This window comes from Protomyctophum parallelum (genome assembly GCF_964188405.1).
Source record: "Protomyctophum parallelum genome assembly, chromosome: 17".
Taxonomy (NCBI): domain Eukaryota; kingdom Metazoa; phylum Chordata; class Actinopteri; order Myctophiformes; family Myctophidae; genus Protomyctophum; species Protomyctophum parallelum.
The window spans coordinates 37,962,456-37,979,496 of NC_139719.1; the positions used below are offsets into that span (position 1 = coordinate 37,962,456).

Sequence of the window (17,041 nt, forward strand, 5' to 3'; positions counted from 1 at the left end):
TACCGTAAATTGTGCTGCGACCCCAATGATCCGTACTCTACAATGAAGCTGAAAGATTCTTCATTTTTTATGTGACCACCGCGCTCTGACATTAGGCGTGTTAACCGTTCAAAACATACAGTAACAAATAAATAACGGTAGTGGGTCGCACACACCTCTCAAAACCTCTCAAAATCCAACCCTAACGTCCCCGTCGTGAGAGGTGGAAACAGGTAAAGCTGGCTAATAGGGAAATGGTAAAAAGCACTCATGGAAGAACAAGAGAGAAGAGATGCGACCCTAGGGAGGTCCTCGACGCATGTCCCACTGGGAGGAGACCCCGGGGCAGACCAAGGCGCAGTTGGAGGAAATACATCGACTCACTGGCCTTGGAACGTCTCGGAATCCCCCAGGAGGAAGTCACTAATGTTGCTCTGGAGAGGGAAGTCTGGAGCTCTCTGGTGGAGCTGTTGCCCCCGCGACCCAACTACGGATAAGCGGTTGAAGATGGATGGGTCGCACACACCAAGACTGCAGTTCAAAAAAAGATATTCGTTTTGAACTGCGCAGTCTTGGTGTGTGCTACCGTTATTTATTTAACAGGGTGGTCAACATGCAAACGTTAAGGTGAGTAAAGGTGCAAAGCCGGAGCTAGTGTGTGTGTAGCCTATACGTGTGCTACGTGTGCATGTGTGTGCGTGTGTGTGTGTGTGTGCTGCCTGCATGCATGGGTGGGTGAGTGAGTGAGTGAGTGAGTGAGTGACTGCCTGACTGACTGACTGACTGAATGAATTAATTAATATTGTCGTGTCTTGCCGTAAAGACCCCCATCCCTTACAGGATTATAAGACACCGAAAACATAAATAAACCATGTAAAAAAAAAAAGTGAGGAACGCTTCACACATTTGCGTGGCGTCCTTGCGCAGTGTGTGCGTGCGTGCGTGCGTGTGGTGCGTGCATGCGTGTGTGTGTGCGTGCGTTCAAATGTTGCTTGGTTACCTGCTCTGGCGGGACTGCAGGGGGATCCCATGGCGGGTGTGGCGTCGGCGCCGTGGCTGCTGAGGTCCATCACGGCCGAGGAGGGGGGTGGGGGTGGCGTAGTCGAGGCCGGCGGCGGGGACAATATGGCCGCCGGCTGCTGCTGCTGCGTCTGTTGCTGAACTTGCGACGGCACCAGGTCGTGGTGCTGCTGCTGGTGGTGGTGCTGGTGGTGGTGGTGGAGGTGGTTGGACGGGATGCCGTTCTCCGTCAGGAACTCCTCCAGGTCCATGTACTCCAGCTGGAAGCTGTCGTCGCCTCCGTCGTAGGGCAGCGTCTTGTCCCACAGCGTGGGGCCCAGGAAGGCCGAGAGCGGCGCGTTGCGCTCCTCCTCGTCCTCCAGGCTCTTCTCCTTGTTCGCCTGGTCCAGTTTGCCGAGGAACGCTGGAATTGGACACGCCGACATGGTCAAAAATGGTTGCAATTTATATACTGTTTTCATGGCAGGAGGAAAACCAATAAAAAGAAACGGTTCAATGCAAGGCACCGACCTGCACATCGGGTGCTATTAGGGGTTCAGAGTGTTGCTCAAGGACACTTTGACACTAAAGCCCTGAACACACCAAAGGGTCACCATGCAACTCCTTGGGTCCACATGTTAGCATTAGCATGTTAGCATTAGCATGCAAGGAAAAACCGTCTCGACCGTTTGGTGTGGTTTGGGCTTAACTCTGGAGGAGCTCCGGGATCGAACCGGGAAGCTCACATTTTGCCATCCAGCCGTTCTCTACCGCTCTCTACCCCTGAGCCACTACCGCCAACAAACACACATACACCCCGGTTCAGACCCCAGTTACAAGATTGAAGAAACCAAAATAGTTCCCCAAAAAGTTTTTCTGGAACCCGGTTTTTATCACATTGTCAGAGCTGGTTATGTGCATTTGATGTCTTCTGTTATAAAATGGCAATACCAGTGGCTCTCAAACGTTTTAATTTCACTCTGAGAGTGTACACTACAAATATAACCAAATGGACCCATAAGGGTTACGGGTCCAGGTTAAAGGCTCCCAAACCTATTTGTCGTGGTCGTGAAGATGTTTAACCCCATTTGTTATACCTAGTATACATTGTTATACCTTGCAAGCTGGGAACACCTCTGTGTCATTTTAGTTGTTTCTATTATTATTATTTCTTTAGGTTTTCTTCGCCAATGCGTTGAGACTCATTGTGAGCTTGGAGATTATTGCCCCCACCCCTCCCTCCCGAGAATAGGAATGCTGGGGATTCAAGTGGTTAACAGTGAAACATGGCTGTTTATCCGTCTAGAGAAGACTTAACAAAAGAACACTCAAAGCCCTAAGGACTGCAGGTTGATCCTACACCAAGACCTATCGTTTTCTTGGCACAATGCAGCTTTTTGTGTGTGTGTGAGAGACAGTGTGTGTGTGTGTGTGTGTGTGTGTGTGTGTGTGTGTGTGTGTGTGTGTGTGTGTGTGTGTGTGTGTGTGTGTGTGTGTGTGTGTGTGTGTGTGTGTGTGTGTGTGTGTGTGTGTGTGCGCGTGCGTGTGTGTGTCTTGGAGGAATTCCCCCCCACCCCCACACACAACAACTGTCACTTAGGGCCTATTTAAGAGTCAATCGAAAATATGTACTCATGAGACAGTGTTTTCAAATCTATTCAATTAATTTATTGAAAGTAAAGCCTTTTACCTCAACCTTTTTTACTTAACAGGCTACTTTCAACCTCAGGCTCTCCTCTGACAAGACAAATATATCATGGTAAAATATGAAAATATTCCTGCTTCTCTATTGAGCTGTTAAATGTATTTTTTCCCCTTCTTCTACTTCTTCTTCTTCGTCTTCTTCTCCTTTTTTCCTTTCTCTGTTAACCACATGAACTCCAGCATCCATATTCTGGTGGGAACATTAGCCAAACACTGCAGGTGATCTACAAGCTTCAGGTCTACTTTTCTAAGTCTTTAGGGTTTATTCTGGCCTTAAAATAAAAGATAATAAATCAAATAAGCATCTTAAACCCCAGCATAATTATAAACTTAGCAGAAAAGAGTAGAAATGTGTACAAACACCCACGGTGTGTAGCCTATTGATTGTATGGTGAATCCTGTATACCAGCATTACCAGCATTATATACCATCATACATACATACATCATATACCAGCATTACTAAATGCCAATCCCCCCCTTTCCCCTCACTGTATATGTATCTTTTCCCTTTTTGCTTCCTATATGATGAATTCCTGTTCTGTTCTTTAGCTACATAGAAATGTCTATTTGTATGTCTCTAAATGTTTTGATGAATTGAACAATGTGGACCCTGTTGTAAACAAGTGTAATGCTTAATTGGGTCGTCCACTCACAGTTAACAGTCTTTGTATTGAGTTTGTGCTTGAAATGTACTGTAAATTCTGCAAACTGTTAATAAATATTTCAATCAATCAATCAAAAATCACTTTCATGAAAGAATAAACAGAAATATGTAGAAGATAGCCTACACTATGGGGCCCCGGCCGGGGGATTGCCCCCACTCAGTGATAACAACGTACAGCTTGTAAACATACTGTACATGGACACTGTGTGATGAACAAACACTTATCAGTGCAGGACGTGCCTCCATTACAGTACAATACAGCCAACCTTTGACATGCAGTCAGGACTCAGGAGGAACTGACAGTCCTCTTAAAACCATGCATGCCTCGGTTAGAACATCTCAAACTCCAATTCTGAAAGCAACGTAGTATGTCAGGTCTAATCATTAGACTCTAATGTGTACACCATTTGACCCATACTGATATGGTACTATAGGCTATGCTCTGGTCCATAGCCCTAATGCCCTTTGCTGTCGTTGAGGCATTAGAGCTATGGACCAGAGCTAGGCTATATGCTGATGCTGCTGATAACAATAATACCAATACCAATACCAATACTAATACTAATTTAGGCTAACTGGATGACTGACCGAAACAAAACAGACTGTATAGCATTAGCAGGGCTGGGAACAAAATGTTTGGTCAGATCTAATGATTGTATTTATCAATAGATCATTAAATGGATCGTTGGATAATTGATAGCCTATACGTTTTTGTTTTTTTTGCATGGGAACATGGAATGGGAGTATACTAGTATAGGCTGTCATCACATCACCATGAATACATATTATTGTATTATATACATTATCTTTACTTATAGATTGATTCATGAAGGGAAAGTTTAATGTTTATTCATATATTTTACAGTATAGCCCACGTATGTCATTTACCCATGGTGTGTGTTTATTAGGCTATATATTTTTTTTTTCCCAGTGGTGGAAAACGTATACTCAAATGTTATACTTGTAGTTTTCAAATGTCTCTTTTTTAATAGCAGATCTACAAGCTCACAATGCGTAGCATCGCGACACATTGTGCGTATCTGCTATATCCAAATGGCCACAAGGTATAGGCTATAAAGTGGTTTGGTTGAATGTTTTGTATAAAAAAAATATATATATATATATATATATATATATATATATATATATATATATATAATCGGGGGACCCAGAGATAGAAATGCCCTTAAATGGGGGTCCGTAGCCTAATGCATGTCAAACTGGGGGTCCTTGAAATTAAACGGGTTGAGAATCACTGCTAGAGCCGTAAAACAAAAGTCTTCTCTTATGGGGGTCCCTGTATGGTATAGCCTATGTCTTCAAATTGGGGGTCCGCGGGCTCGACATTAGTATCCATTTGGGGGTCCTTGACATGAAAAAGTTGGGTGTATTGTATTGTGTTGTTTACCTTCATGGTGCAGGGGCAGCTTCATGGGGTTCTCCAGGAGAGATTTGAGCACTCCGTGCGTCGCCGGCGGGAGAAAACTGGGATTGACCGGCAGGTGCCGGGACATTAATCTCTCCATAACTGCTGTCTTTTATAGCTTTGCTTTCTTGCTTTCTTTAATTCTTTCTTTGGCTTTTGTTGTCCAAAAACACACAAAACACAAAAAATCTATTAAAATCCTCGTTTGTTTCCGCACACAACTCCTGCTCCTTTCTTTCTCCACCAAAGGACTTAAAAAAAACAAGAAGAAAGAAAAACCCGAAGAAAAGTCAAAGATATTAAACAGTCAAACAAACAAAAAAGTGTAGAATCAGATCGATTGTTCCGTCTCTGTCTCTCTTCTCTCTCTCTTGCAGAAGATCCAGTCCAGCTCCTTACAGCTTGAAGGTGTATTCCTGTGTGTCTGAGTGTCTCTGTAGTCTGTAGTGTGATGCAGGCGATCACCGAGTCCATGTGTGACAACTGAGGTCTTCTGACGTCAAAAGCGTGAGAGCCAGGCTAAAAAAATAAACCCACCCCTCCCTCCTCCTCAGCCCCCCCCCCCCCCCCCCCCTCTCTGTCTCTTGTCCGTTTTGCGTCTGTCACTCCCCCCCCCCCCTCAAAATGTACAGAACGTGTCTTTTATTCAAACTCAATAATTATGCAAACGTCAGACTCGATTGAACACAATCTATATGCATGTTATAGTCTTGATTGATCCAAACCATTTGAGATCCATGCATATTATGTTCTAATCTAAATGATATTACCGCAGCATCCATCCATCAGTCCATCTCATGTTTTCTATTATATTGAAGAGCTCACACAGTCACAGCTCACACGCATGCACTACTCCTCTCCTCCCTTGATGCCACATGACTGCACTTTAATTCAGATCAATCAGCGGTATTGACCTTTGTTTGGCCTGTGTAGGGACACGCACAAAAAATGCCCTATTTGTACAAATATAGGTAGGCTACAAATTGAAATGATCGGAGGAAAAAAAAACAATGAATGAACCCACGTGTCGTGTGCCTCAGTGGCCCAACGGGTAAGTCAAATGATATCCGTAGTATACCTAGTAGAAGTGTGCCGGTTCAAACCCGGTTAAAATCACAGACAGTGGATACCTAGAGTAGGTAACACTGTGTGCCGTTAAGTACCCCGGTTGATAAATCAGATAATATCCATAGAATACCTAGTGCCTACTGTCCTCAGGCAGGAGGAGAGTAGGCGAGGGTGAAAATGATGAAAAACGGCTTGCTATAGTATGCCGCACGGTATGGGTATGGTCAAAAATGGGATAAAAAGTGAGGTAAAAAAAAAAAAAAAAAAAAAAAAAAAAAAAAAGAACCCACGTGTCAATATGAATGAAATGCATATGAATACTCAGGGGAAGGTTGAAATTCAAAGGGGTGAGAGAGACCGTGAGAATCACTGCTATATATAAATGTATTTCCTACTACATGATGTCCGAATGAAATCATGTGTTCTTCTTGCATGAGGTCGGTCTAAAGCGCGCTTGTTTTTTCTCTCCTTCAAAAATCCTCACGCTTTGACACACACGTACCGGGAGGGGGGGCGGGGCCGAGCGGGGACACCATCACCAAGTGAAGTTGCCGAGGGGGGGCGGGGCTGACCTACTTTTGTCCAATGGGGAGCCGCGGCGTGCCTGTTGCTCTCCGCGGCCCCGCCCCCTGTACAATCACATTGAACCTCATGTGCTTTTTCGCCAGAGAAAAACAACGAGAGAGACACACGCACACACACACACACACACACGCGGGAGCGGAAGACGCACGCACGCACACACACACACACACACACACACACACACACACACACACACACACACACACACACACACACACACACAGACAGCAACCAATCTGTCTGACAGAGAGAGACTCAGACACACAGAAAGAGAGAGACATAAGGCAGGCAGGCAGGCAGACAGACAGACAGACAGACAGACAGACAGACAGACAGACAGACAGACAGACAGACAGACAGACAGACAGACAGACAGACAGACAGACAGACAGACAGTAATTTCTCAAGACAGATCCTATACATTTTTGAGCGGTGCTCGTTGCTCCAATAACTGGCCGCGTGTGTCTCCCTGTAAGTCAAGAAATGAAAAGAACACCATGATGTTACTGCTGCCAGAACTTTGTTTGGAGGCATATTACATATAATTTTTGGGATCCAAATGTTTGGGGTCCAGAAACATAATTCAGAAAACTGTCAGGATTTTGAAGACATTTTTTAAATTTTGACGTCAGGCCAAAATGGTTTTAAAAGCCTTCTATTGTATTGAGGGGGGGGAAAAGGCACACACTCTATGATACACTGTGTGCCTTTTTTCCCCCTCGATACAAGAGAAGACTACAGTACTGGTACTGTATACACATCATGTTTTTACCACTTAATAAACCACATGCGGCATTCATATTCTGGGTGGAACTATCACAACAGTTTGTTCCGGGAACACAAATATTCTACGAAACCTGTTTCGCTCGCATTTTAGAAGGACCTGCTCTGACCTGACCTGACCTGACCTGACCTGTTCAAATGCAACTCACAACTCATATATATATACTCGTATATATATATATATATATATATATATATATATATATATATATATATATATATATATATATATATACAGCCAACAATTAAGTACCACACACAGATTTGAAAAAGAAGAAATCAAAGAAACATCTCATGAAAACAAACACATTACACGACAGTATAAGGGAACAGTCAAGCACCCGATGCCATGAATGAACAATAATACAATAAAAAAAAAGGAATGAGATCATCCTGAGAACCTGAGAACATGTATTTACTTTAAACTGTGTCCAAATGTTTCCGTTTTCCACGTTCTGCACGTCACGTACCCCCTGTAGTACCTATGCGTGCCCCCCCCCCCCCCAGGCCACCAGGGGTGCACGAATATACCCCGGCGATTTGAGAACCATGACGCTATACATTAGCCTGAATTAACTTGCATTAGAGAAAACGCACGCACGCACACAGTCAATTAAAAGAGAGATACAGTGTGTGCAGATGTCCCCACGCTACAGTAGCTCATGGGAGGAGGTCAGACCTCCACTCCCACTCCCACTCTCTGTCTCTGTCTCTGTCTCTGTCTCTCTCGCTCTCTCTCTGTCTCTCTGTGTCTCTCTCTGTGTCTCTCTCTCTCTGTGTCTCTCTCTGTGCAGTGCCGTCGCTATGTATACGCGCAATACGCACTTATCAACAGCAACCCTCCCCCTGGCCTACTCATGCAATTTACAATTTACAATTTAGGCATTTAGCAGACGCTCTTAATCCAGAGCGACTTACATTTAAGCAAGAACAAAAGCATGGGAATACATCACATAAAAGCATTTATCATGAAACATGCGTAAGCTAAGAAAGTAACAGTGGAATATCTATATAATGAAACTATACATACACTATACATATAAACTATACATATTTACTACTATGCTATACATATGTACTATGGCGTGCTATGACTATATGACTCATGGACTGGACTATACACTATACATATAAACTATACATATTTACTATACATATGTACTATGGCGTGCTATGACTATATGACTCATGGACTGGATCCACCCACTTCCTGCTGTCACTCCCTCTCAATCAGTAATTTCACCTGCTCTCACTCACACCTTAATCAGTTGCCAGCTATATATACTGCTTGAGTGCCTGTCCCTACAGTTATTGTTTGGCAGCAGCAGCAGCAACTCCACCACCACCACCACCACCACCACCACCACCACCACCTGAGAGCCCTCTGTCCTGGAGCCTCATGCCTTTGTTATGCGTCAATGAAGTGAGTTCAGTTCATGTATTTATTGGTTATTGTGATTATTAGATCTCAACTGTTTGCCTTGAAACTCTATAGAGAAGATGGTGTGTAATGAGCAGTGCACATAATTGACTTGTTCAGTATTCATGGAATGCAGTATTTAACCTATAGAGTTCATTGAAATGTGTTTGTATTATAAGTTTGCTTGGTACTCTTTAATGTATCTAGTGGTATAGCTACCCACCCACACCTTGAGTACCAAGTTTGCATTAGGCCTAATTGTCTATTTATCTGTATAAATGTGATGTGTATATAATGAATTGTAATTATGTTTCTCTGTCTTTTTATAGTAAAAACCATAACGTGAAGCCTCACCAACTCCTTGCTCATAATCCAAATGATCATGTGTGCAACGGAACAATAAAGGCTTTGATGGAACTCTTTGTATGCATTCTTGCTGATGCACCATGGTGATGCTAAATAACCTGTGAACCTAGAACTCTTATCTATTTAATATGGTCCTTCGAGAGCCGGATTTCGAACATTGCCATGGCTGAAAAGGAAAACCGATCTACAAACACAGAATGCACACATGAGGAAGAGCATGAAGGAGATGGTGAGGTGGAAGAGGACTCTGAGAACCCTGAAGATGGCCGACTCCTTCCAGGTCCAAGCAGAACCCAGTCACATCCTACACCTGCCAGGGCAGAAGGCAATCAAGAGCCCAGCCAAGCTGACATCCTTAATTACCTCCTTGAGACGGTGAAGCAGCAAGGGGAAATTTTGCAGCGCCTCATGGAGCGATATGCACCTTCTAGACTAGAAATAAACTCCTCCACCTTGACTAATCACCCAAATGCATTGCACTCTCGCCCACCCGACCAGATTGCACCCGGGTCACCTCCAGCCCCTCCCTCCCTTCCTTCAGCCCATAACCAAGTGGCATCAACTCGTTGGCAAAGGCTGAAATGTATGGAGCCCCCTGCTGGTCTGTTAAAGAAAGTGCAATCGATAATGGTAATTTGTTTTGGGACAAACTGCATTGGGTTTCACAGAGTGTACTTTACCTGTCAAAAGAGGAGGGGGGTCAGGGGCTAATTCACCTTGAAAGCAGAACAGCAGCTTTCAGGTTACAGCACATACAACGGTACCTCACGGGAGGCTCTGAAGTAGTTTGGAAACCAATAATGGACATACTTTTAAGGAAAGTAGCAGGTTTGGGGTTAGATGCTTCTTTTTTTTTTGGTAGACTGCAACTGTATTACTATTAGGTTGTGTGATTTGTCTTCTTTTTATCAGGGGCTTTTTAGAGCCTGGTCACTTTTTAAATGGAATAGACTGGAGCCCGCATCTTCTTTGTACTGGCTCCTAGAGGAGCCTTTAACGCACAGGGCCCGACTGGATGTGCAGACTGGGGCTCACACAGCGTCTGGTGTCAGCTGGGACTGTGTACATTCTCTGAAAAAGCCTCCAGTTAATTTTGGCACTTCAATAATAAATTGATTCATGATATAGTTTTAAAACTTTTTGGGAGTGCTGGAGGCAAAAGAAAAAATATTTTGAGTCATTAAGTCAATGGTGGGAGGTGGGAAAGGCCCAAATCAGGGTTTTCTGCCAGCAATACACCTCTTTTTCCAATTCAAGTGCTCGAAAACACCATCAGAGAAATGGAGTGTGTTTTTAAAAACCAGTGATGGGATGGTCAGTAATCAATGGCAGAAAAAAAGACAGGAGCTAAGCTCTTTAATGCAGGAAATAGTTAAAGGGGCAACGGCCAGAGCCCGTTTCACCAATATAAAAGACGCACCAAGCTCTTTCTTTTTCAACTTGGAGAAGGCTGCAGCCACAGGGAAACAAATGACTGGTGTAACGCCCAAGTCCCTATACTTGGTTGATACTGGTTGCCGAGGAAGTTCAAACGTGTGATCAAAATAACTGATGTCCAAAAAGTGTCCGTTGAGTAGAAATGTAATTATATTTATTAGCCGCTCAAAGTCCTATACTTTGTAATACAAAATAAACATAACATAAACCATCAAACGCACAGGATAGGATACAGATCACCAGCCCTCATGAACACAGTCAAAAACTGGTTTACCACTGGCAACACCTGAGACTAATTAGGGCCAGGGTTAAATACCCTCCCTCCCTGTAACCATGGCAACATAGATTGGCAAATTGACAGGAATCATGGGAAACAATATGGTGGCTCAAATGGCTCTTACACACCCACCCCTAATTGCTACTGGCATACAAGACAGAGCAATTCTAAAAAACAAAAAATACAAAGAGCCATAAATACAAACTCAAAATACAAATCATTTAAGGCAATAACTCATATTCATTTCACAACTCAAACAGTTTAACAAAAAAGCAGATTTTCAGAGAGGGGATGAATGACTGAGTCAGACCTGTCACCTGCTTAAACTCGAGTCTTTTATACGTTTCTTTCTTGAGCTCTCCCATCTTCTTTTCCTCCCGTTTCTTGAGCTTTGCCATCTTTTCTTTTTTTTTTTCTTCCGGAAAAAGGGTGCACATAGAGCATGATTAATTTTATTTCTGGCACAGCAAAAAAATTGATATGGCTGACTCGGAAGAACAAAACAGAGGGAACTGGGAACACAGACCCAGTACAGGTGCTGGAAGGACTGGTGGCAGCACGCCTTAGGGTGGAGTTTAGAAGGACTGGTGGCAGCACGCCTTAGGGTGGAGTTTAGAAGGACTGGTGGCAGCACGCCTTAGGGCGGAGTTTAGAAGGACTGGTGGCAGCACGCCTTAGGGTGGAGTTTAGAAGGACCGGTGGCAGCACGCCTTAGGGTGGAGTTTAGAAGGACTGGTGGCAGCACGTCTTAGGGTGGAGTTTAGAAGGACTGGTGGCAGCACGCCTTAGGGTGGAGTTTAGAAGGACTGGTGGCAGCACGCCTTAGGGTGGAGTTTAGAAGGACTGGTGGCAGCACGCCTTAGGGTGGAGTTTAGAAGGACTGGTGGCAGCACGCCTTAGGGTGGAGTTTAGAAGGACTGGTGGCAGCACGCCTTAGGGTGGAGTTTAGAAGGACTGGTGGCAGCACGCCTTAGGGTGGAGTTTAGAAGGACTGGTGGCAGCACGCCTTAGGGTGGAGTTTAGAAGGACTGGTGGCAGCACGCCTTAGGGTGGAGTTTAGAAGGACTGGTGGCAGCACGTCTTAGGGGGGAGTTTAGAAGGACTGGTGGCAGCACGCCTTAGGGTGTAGTTTAGAAGGACTGGTGGCAGCACGTCTTAGGGTGGAGTTTAGAAGGACTGGTGGCAGCACGTCTTAGGGGGGAGTTTAGAAGGACTGGTGGCAGCACGCCTTAGGGTGGAGTTTAGAAGGACTGGTGGCAGCACGCCTTAGGGTGGAGTTTAGAAGGACTGGTGGCAGCACGCCTTAGGGCGGAGTTTAGAAGGACTGGTGGCAGCACGTCTTAGGGTGGAGTTTAGAAGGACTGGTGGCAGCACGCCTTAGGGTGGAGTTTAGAAGGACTGGTGGCAGCACGCCTTAGGGTGGAGTTTAGAAGGACTGGTGGCAGCACGTCTTAGGGTGGAGTTTAGAAGGACTGGTGGCAGCACGCCTTAGGGCGGAGTTTAGAAGGACTGGTGGCAGCACGCCTTAGGGTGGAGTTTAGAAGGACTGGTGGCAGCACGCCTTAGGGTGGAGTTTAGAAGGACTGGTGGCAGCACGCCTTAGGGTGGAGTTTAGAAGGACTGGTGGCAGAGCGCCTTAGGGTGGAGTTTAGAAGGACTGGTGGCAGCACGCCTTAGGGTGGAGTTTAGAAGGACTGGTGGCAGCACGTCTTAGGGGGGAGTTTAGAAGGACTGGTGGCAGCACGCCTTAGGGTGGAGTTTAGAAGGACTGGTGGCAGCACACCTTAGGGTGGAGTTTAGAAGGACTGGTGGCAGCACGCCTTAGGGTGGAGTTTAGAAGGACTGGTGGCAGCACGCCTTAGGGTGGAGTTTAGAAGGACTGGTGGCAGAACGCCTTAGGGTGGAGTTTAGAAGGACTGGTGGCAGCACGCCTTAGGGCGGAGTTTAGAAGGACTGGTGGCAGCACGTCTTAGGGTGGAGTTTAGAAGGACTGGTGGCAGCACACCTTAGGGTGGAGTTTAGAAGGACTGGTGGCAGCACGCCTTAGGGTGGAGTTTAGAAGGACTGGTGGCAGAGCGCCTTAGGGTGGAGTTTAGAAGGACTGGTGGCAGCACGCCTTAGGGCGGAGTTTAGAAGGACCGGTGGCAGCACGCCTTAGGGTGGAGTTTAGAAGGACCGGTGGCAGCACGCCTTAGGGTGGAGTTTAGAAGGACTGGTGGCAGCACGCCTTAGGGCGGAGTTTAGAAGGACCGGTGGCAGCACGCCTTAGGGTGGAGTTTAGAAGGACTGGTGGCAGCACGCCTTAGGGCGGAGTTTAGAAGGACTGGTGGCAGCACGCCTTAGGGTGGAGTTTAGAAGGACTGGTGGCAGCACGCCTTAGGGTGGAGTTTAGAAGGACTGGTGGCAGCACGCCTTAGGGGGGAGTTTAGAAGGACTGGTGGCAGAGCGCCTTAGGGTGGAGTTTAGAAGGACTGGTGGCAGCACGCCTTAGGGTGGAGTTTAGAAGGACTGGTGGCAGCACGCCTTAGGGTGGAGTTTAGAAGGACTGGTGGCAGAGCGCCTTAGGGTGGAGTTTAGAAGGACTGGTGGCAGAGCGCCTTAGGGTGGAGTTTAGAAGGACTGGTGGCAGAGCGCCTTAGGGTGGAGTTTAGAAGGACTGGTGGCAGCACGCCTTAGGGTGGAGTTTAGAAGGACTGGTGGCAGAGCGCCTTAGGGTGGAGTTTAGAAGGACTGGTGGCAGCACGTCTTAGGGTGGAGTTTAGAAGGACTGGTGGCAGCACGCCTTAGGGTGGAGTTTAGAAGGACTGGTGGCAGCACGCCTTAGGGTGGAGTTTAGAAGGACTGGTGGCAGCACGCCTTAGGGTGGAGTTTAGAAGGACTGGTGACAGCACGCCTTAGGGTGGAGTTTAGAAGGACTGGTGGCAGCACGCCTTAGGGTGGAGTTTAGAAGGACTGGTGGCAGCACGCCTTAGGGTGGAGTTTAGAAGGACTGGTGGCAGCACGCCTTAGGGGGGAGTTTAGAAGGACTGGTGGCAGCACGCCTTAGGGTGGAGTTTAGAAGGACTGGTGGCAGCACGCCTTAGGGTGGAGTTTAGAAGGACTAGTGGCAGCACGTCTTAGGGTGGAGTTTAGAAGGACTGGTGGCAGCACGCCTTAGGGTGGAGTTTAGAAGGACTGGTGGCAGCACGCCTTAGGGTGGAGTTTAGAAGGACTAGTGGCAGCACGTCTTAGGGTGGAGTTTAGAAGGACTAGTGGCAGCACGCCTTAGGGTGGAGTTTAGAAGGACTAGTGGCAGCACGTCTTAGGGTGGAGTTTAGAAGGACTGGTGGCAGCACGCCTTAGGGTGGAGTTTAGAAGGACTGGTGGCAGCACGCCTTAGGGTGGAGTTTAGAAGGACTGGTGGCAGAGCGCCTTAGGGGGGAGTTTAGAAGGACTGGTGGCAGCACGCCTTAGGGTGGAGTTTAGAAGGACTGGTGGCAGCACGCCTTAGGGTGGAGTTTAGAAGGACTGGTGGCAGCACGTCTTAGGGTGGAGTTTAGAAGGACTGGTGGCAGCACGCCTTAGGGTGGAGTTTAGAAGGACTGGTGGCAGCACGCCTTAGGGTGGAGTTTAGAAGGACTGGTGGCAGCACGCCTTAGGGTGGAGTTTAGAAGGACTGGTGGCAGCACGCCTTAGGGGGGAGTTTAGAAGGACTGGTGGCAGCACGTCTTAGGGTGGAGTTTAGAAGGGCTGGTGGCAGCACGCCTTAGGGTGGAGTTTAGAAGGGCTGGTGGCAGCACGTCTTAGGGTGGAGTTTAGAAGGACTGGTGGCAGCACGCCTTAGGGTGGAGTTTAGAAGGACTGGTGGCAGCACGTCTTAGGGTGGAGTTTAGAAGGACTGGTGGCAGCACGTCTTAGGGGGGAGTTTAGAAGGACTGGTGGCAGCACGTCTTAGGGTGGAGTTTAGAAGGACTGGTGGCAGCACGCCTTAGGGTGGAGTTTAGAAGGGCTGGTGGCAGCACGTCTTAGGGTGGAGTTTAGAAGGGCTGGTGGCAGCACGCCTTAGGGTGGAGTTTAGAAGGACTGGTGGCAGAGCGCCTTAGGGTGGAGTTTAGAAGGACTGGTGGCAGCACGCCTTAGGGTGGAGTTTAGAAGGACTGGTGGCAGAGCGCCTTAGGGTGGAGTTTAGAAGGACTGGTGGCAGCACGCCTTAGGGTGGAGTTTAGAAGGACTGGTGGCAGCACGCCTTAGGGTGGAGTTTAGAAGGACTGGTGGCAGCACGCCTTAGGGTGGAGTTTAGAAGGACTGGTGGCAGCACGCCTTAGGGTGGAGTTTAGAAGGACTGGTGGCAGCACGCCTTAGGGTGGAGTTTAGAAGGACTGGTGGCAGAGCGCCTTAGGGCGGAGTTTAGAAGGACTGGTGGCAGCACGCCTTAGGGTGGAGTTTAGAAGGACTGGTGGCAGCACGCCTTAGGGTGGAGTTTAGAAGGACTGGTGGCAGCACGCCTTAGGGTGGAGTTTAGAAGGACTGGTGGCAGCACGCCTTAGGGTGGAGTTTAGAAGGACTGGTGGCAGCACGCCTTAGGGTGGAGTTTAGAAGGACTGGTGGCAGCACGCCTTAGGGTGGAGTTTAGAAGGACTGGTGGCAGCACGCCTTAGGGTGGAGTTTAGAAGGACTGGTGGCAGCACGCCTTAGGGTGGAGTTTAGAAGGACTGGTGGCAGCACGTCTTAGGGTGGAGTTTAGAAGGACTGGTGGCAGCACGCCTTAGGGTGGAGTTTAGAAGGACTGGTGACAGCACGTCTTAGGGGGGAGTTTAGAAGGACTGGTGGCAGCACGCCTTAGGGTGGAGTTTAGAAGGACTGGTGACAGCACGCCTTAGGGTGGAGTTTAGAAGGACTGGTGGCAGCACGCCTTAGGGTGGAGTTTGCCTACCACAAACTAGTGGACAATTTAGAGGCTTTTAGCCTTTTCTTGTCACGGTGTGGTCACAGAGGTAGGACTCAAATGCAGAACGACCAGGCCAGGCAGAGAAGTGAATGTTCAAGAGGTTTATTTCTCAAAAACCCACATGGAAAAATCACAAGGAACAATATACATGGAACAACTGACCACAACATATACGACGACGAACTGACAAGGAGCTGAAAACACTGGGGCATATATATCTAAGACTAACTACTCACAGGTGAACTGAAACACACAATCAACACTGGGATAGGCTAACAGACAACAGAACACAGGTGGCTAGGGTCAAACTAATACAGGGGGGTGAGACAAGAGAGGAGACAGAAAACAAGGCAGACAGGAAACACTACAAAATAAGGTACAGAACACAAATACAAGTAATAAGTCCCAAAACACAGACAAAGTCCAAGGGCAGAGGAGCGAACCGTGACATTTCTGGGCTCAGAAAGACGTGCTATGTGTGGTGCAGGACGGGGAAGTGAGCCTTTCCTTTTGAAAATAAATAAATAGGTGTTATTTATATTTACATTATTTAGTCTCTTCATATGAGCTAACTGCAATTTTGAAGTGACATATTTTATGTACTGCAGAGTTTTAATAAAGGTGCTTTTAAAGGTCAAAAGGTCTCTCTGTGTGTCTCTCTGTGTCTCTCTCTGTCTCTCTGTGTCTCCCTCTGTCTCTGTCTCTCTCTCTCTCTCTCTGTGTCTCTCTCTGTCTCTGTGTCTGTCTCTCTGTCTCTGTCTCTGTCTCTCTCTCTCTCTCTATGTCTCTCTCTGTCTCTCTGTGTCTCTCTCTCTCTCTCTCTCTCTCTCTCTCTCTCTCTCTCTCTCTGTCTCTCTGTCTCTCTGTGTGTGTGTCTCTCTCTCTCTCTCTCTCTCTCTCTCTATCTCTCTCTCTCTCTCTCCTCCATCCCCTCCTCTTCTACCACCCTCATTAAAATTCCTTTGGCAACTGCGGCAGCCAAATCACTTGCGATGATAATGTTGTTGTGACAAAGCCTGGTAAAACGACAGGAAGAAGAAGGACATGGCTCCTCTGCTCTCCTCCGCTAGCCTGGCACTGATGGAAGTACTCTTTTTATGTGTTGCTTAAGTAAAGGACCACTTCACCACTTTTCAACCTATCTTCATATAATAGGTCCTCACTAATAATCATGATAAAATGGCACGATTTTTTTCCTACTCAGTCTGTGTCTCATAGGAGGGCTGTGGGCAGTTTATAAACCGTCTTCCAGTAACATCATCATTAGGCAGATCTTTTTTTTAAACAAGATTTTCATTATCGTGAGAACGATGGCTTCCATTTTCACATTGCAACTTTTCAGGACTAGAAAGCCTGCAGTTTCTATTAGCTTGGATTCCCCATCGATGATGTCATTGGAAGACG

At 46.9% G+C, this 17,041-nt stretch overlaps 1 protein-coding gene across 1 annotated transcript in view; it reads right to left on the minus strand.

Moving 5' to 3' along the window:
- The window catches only part of LOC310874282 (hepatic leukemia factor-like), a 22,054-nt gene extending 16,938 nt beyond the window's left edge, over window positions 1-5,116 (minus strand). The window contains exons 1-2 of the mRNA XM_083787020.1: window positions 4,757-5,116; window positions 980-1,402 (exon numbers count right to left, since the gene is read on the minus strand). Coding sequence (XP_083643146.1) covers window positions 980-1,402; window positions 4,757-4,874 — 541 coding nt within the window. The 5' untranslated portion in view covers window positions 4,875-5,116. The remainder of the gene's footprint in view (window positions 1-979; window positions 1,403-4,756) is intronic.
- Between the last annotated feature and the right edge of the window lie 11,925 nt (window positions 5,117-17,041).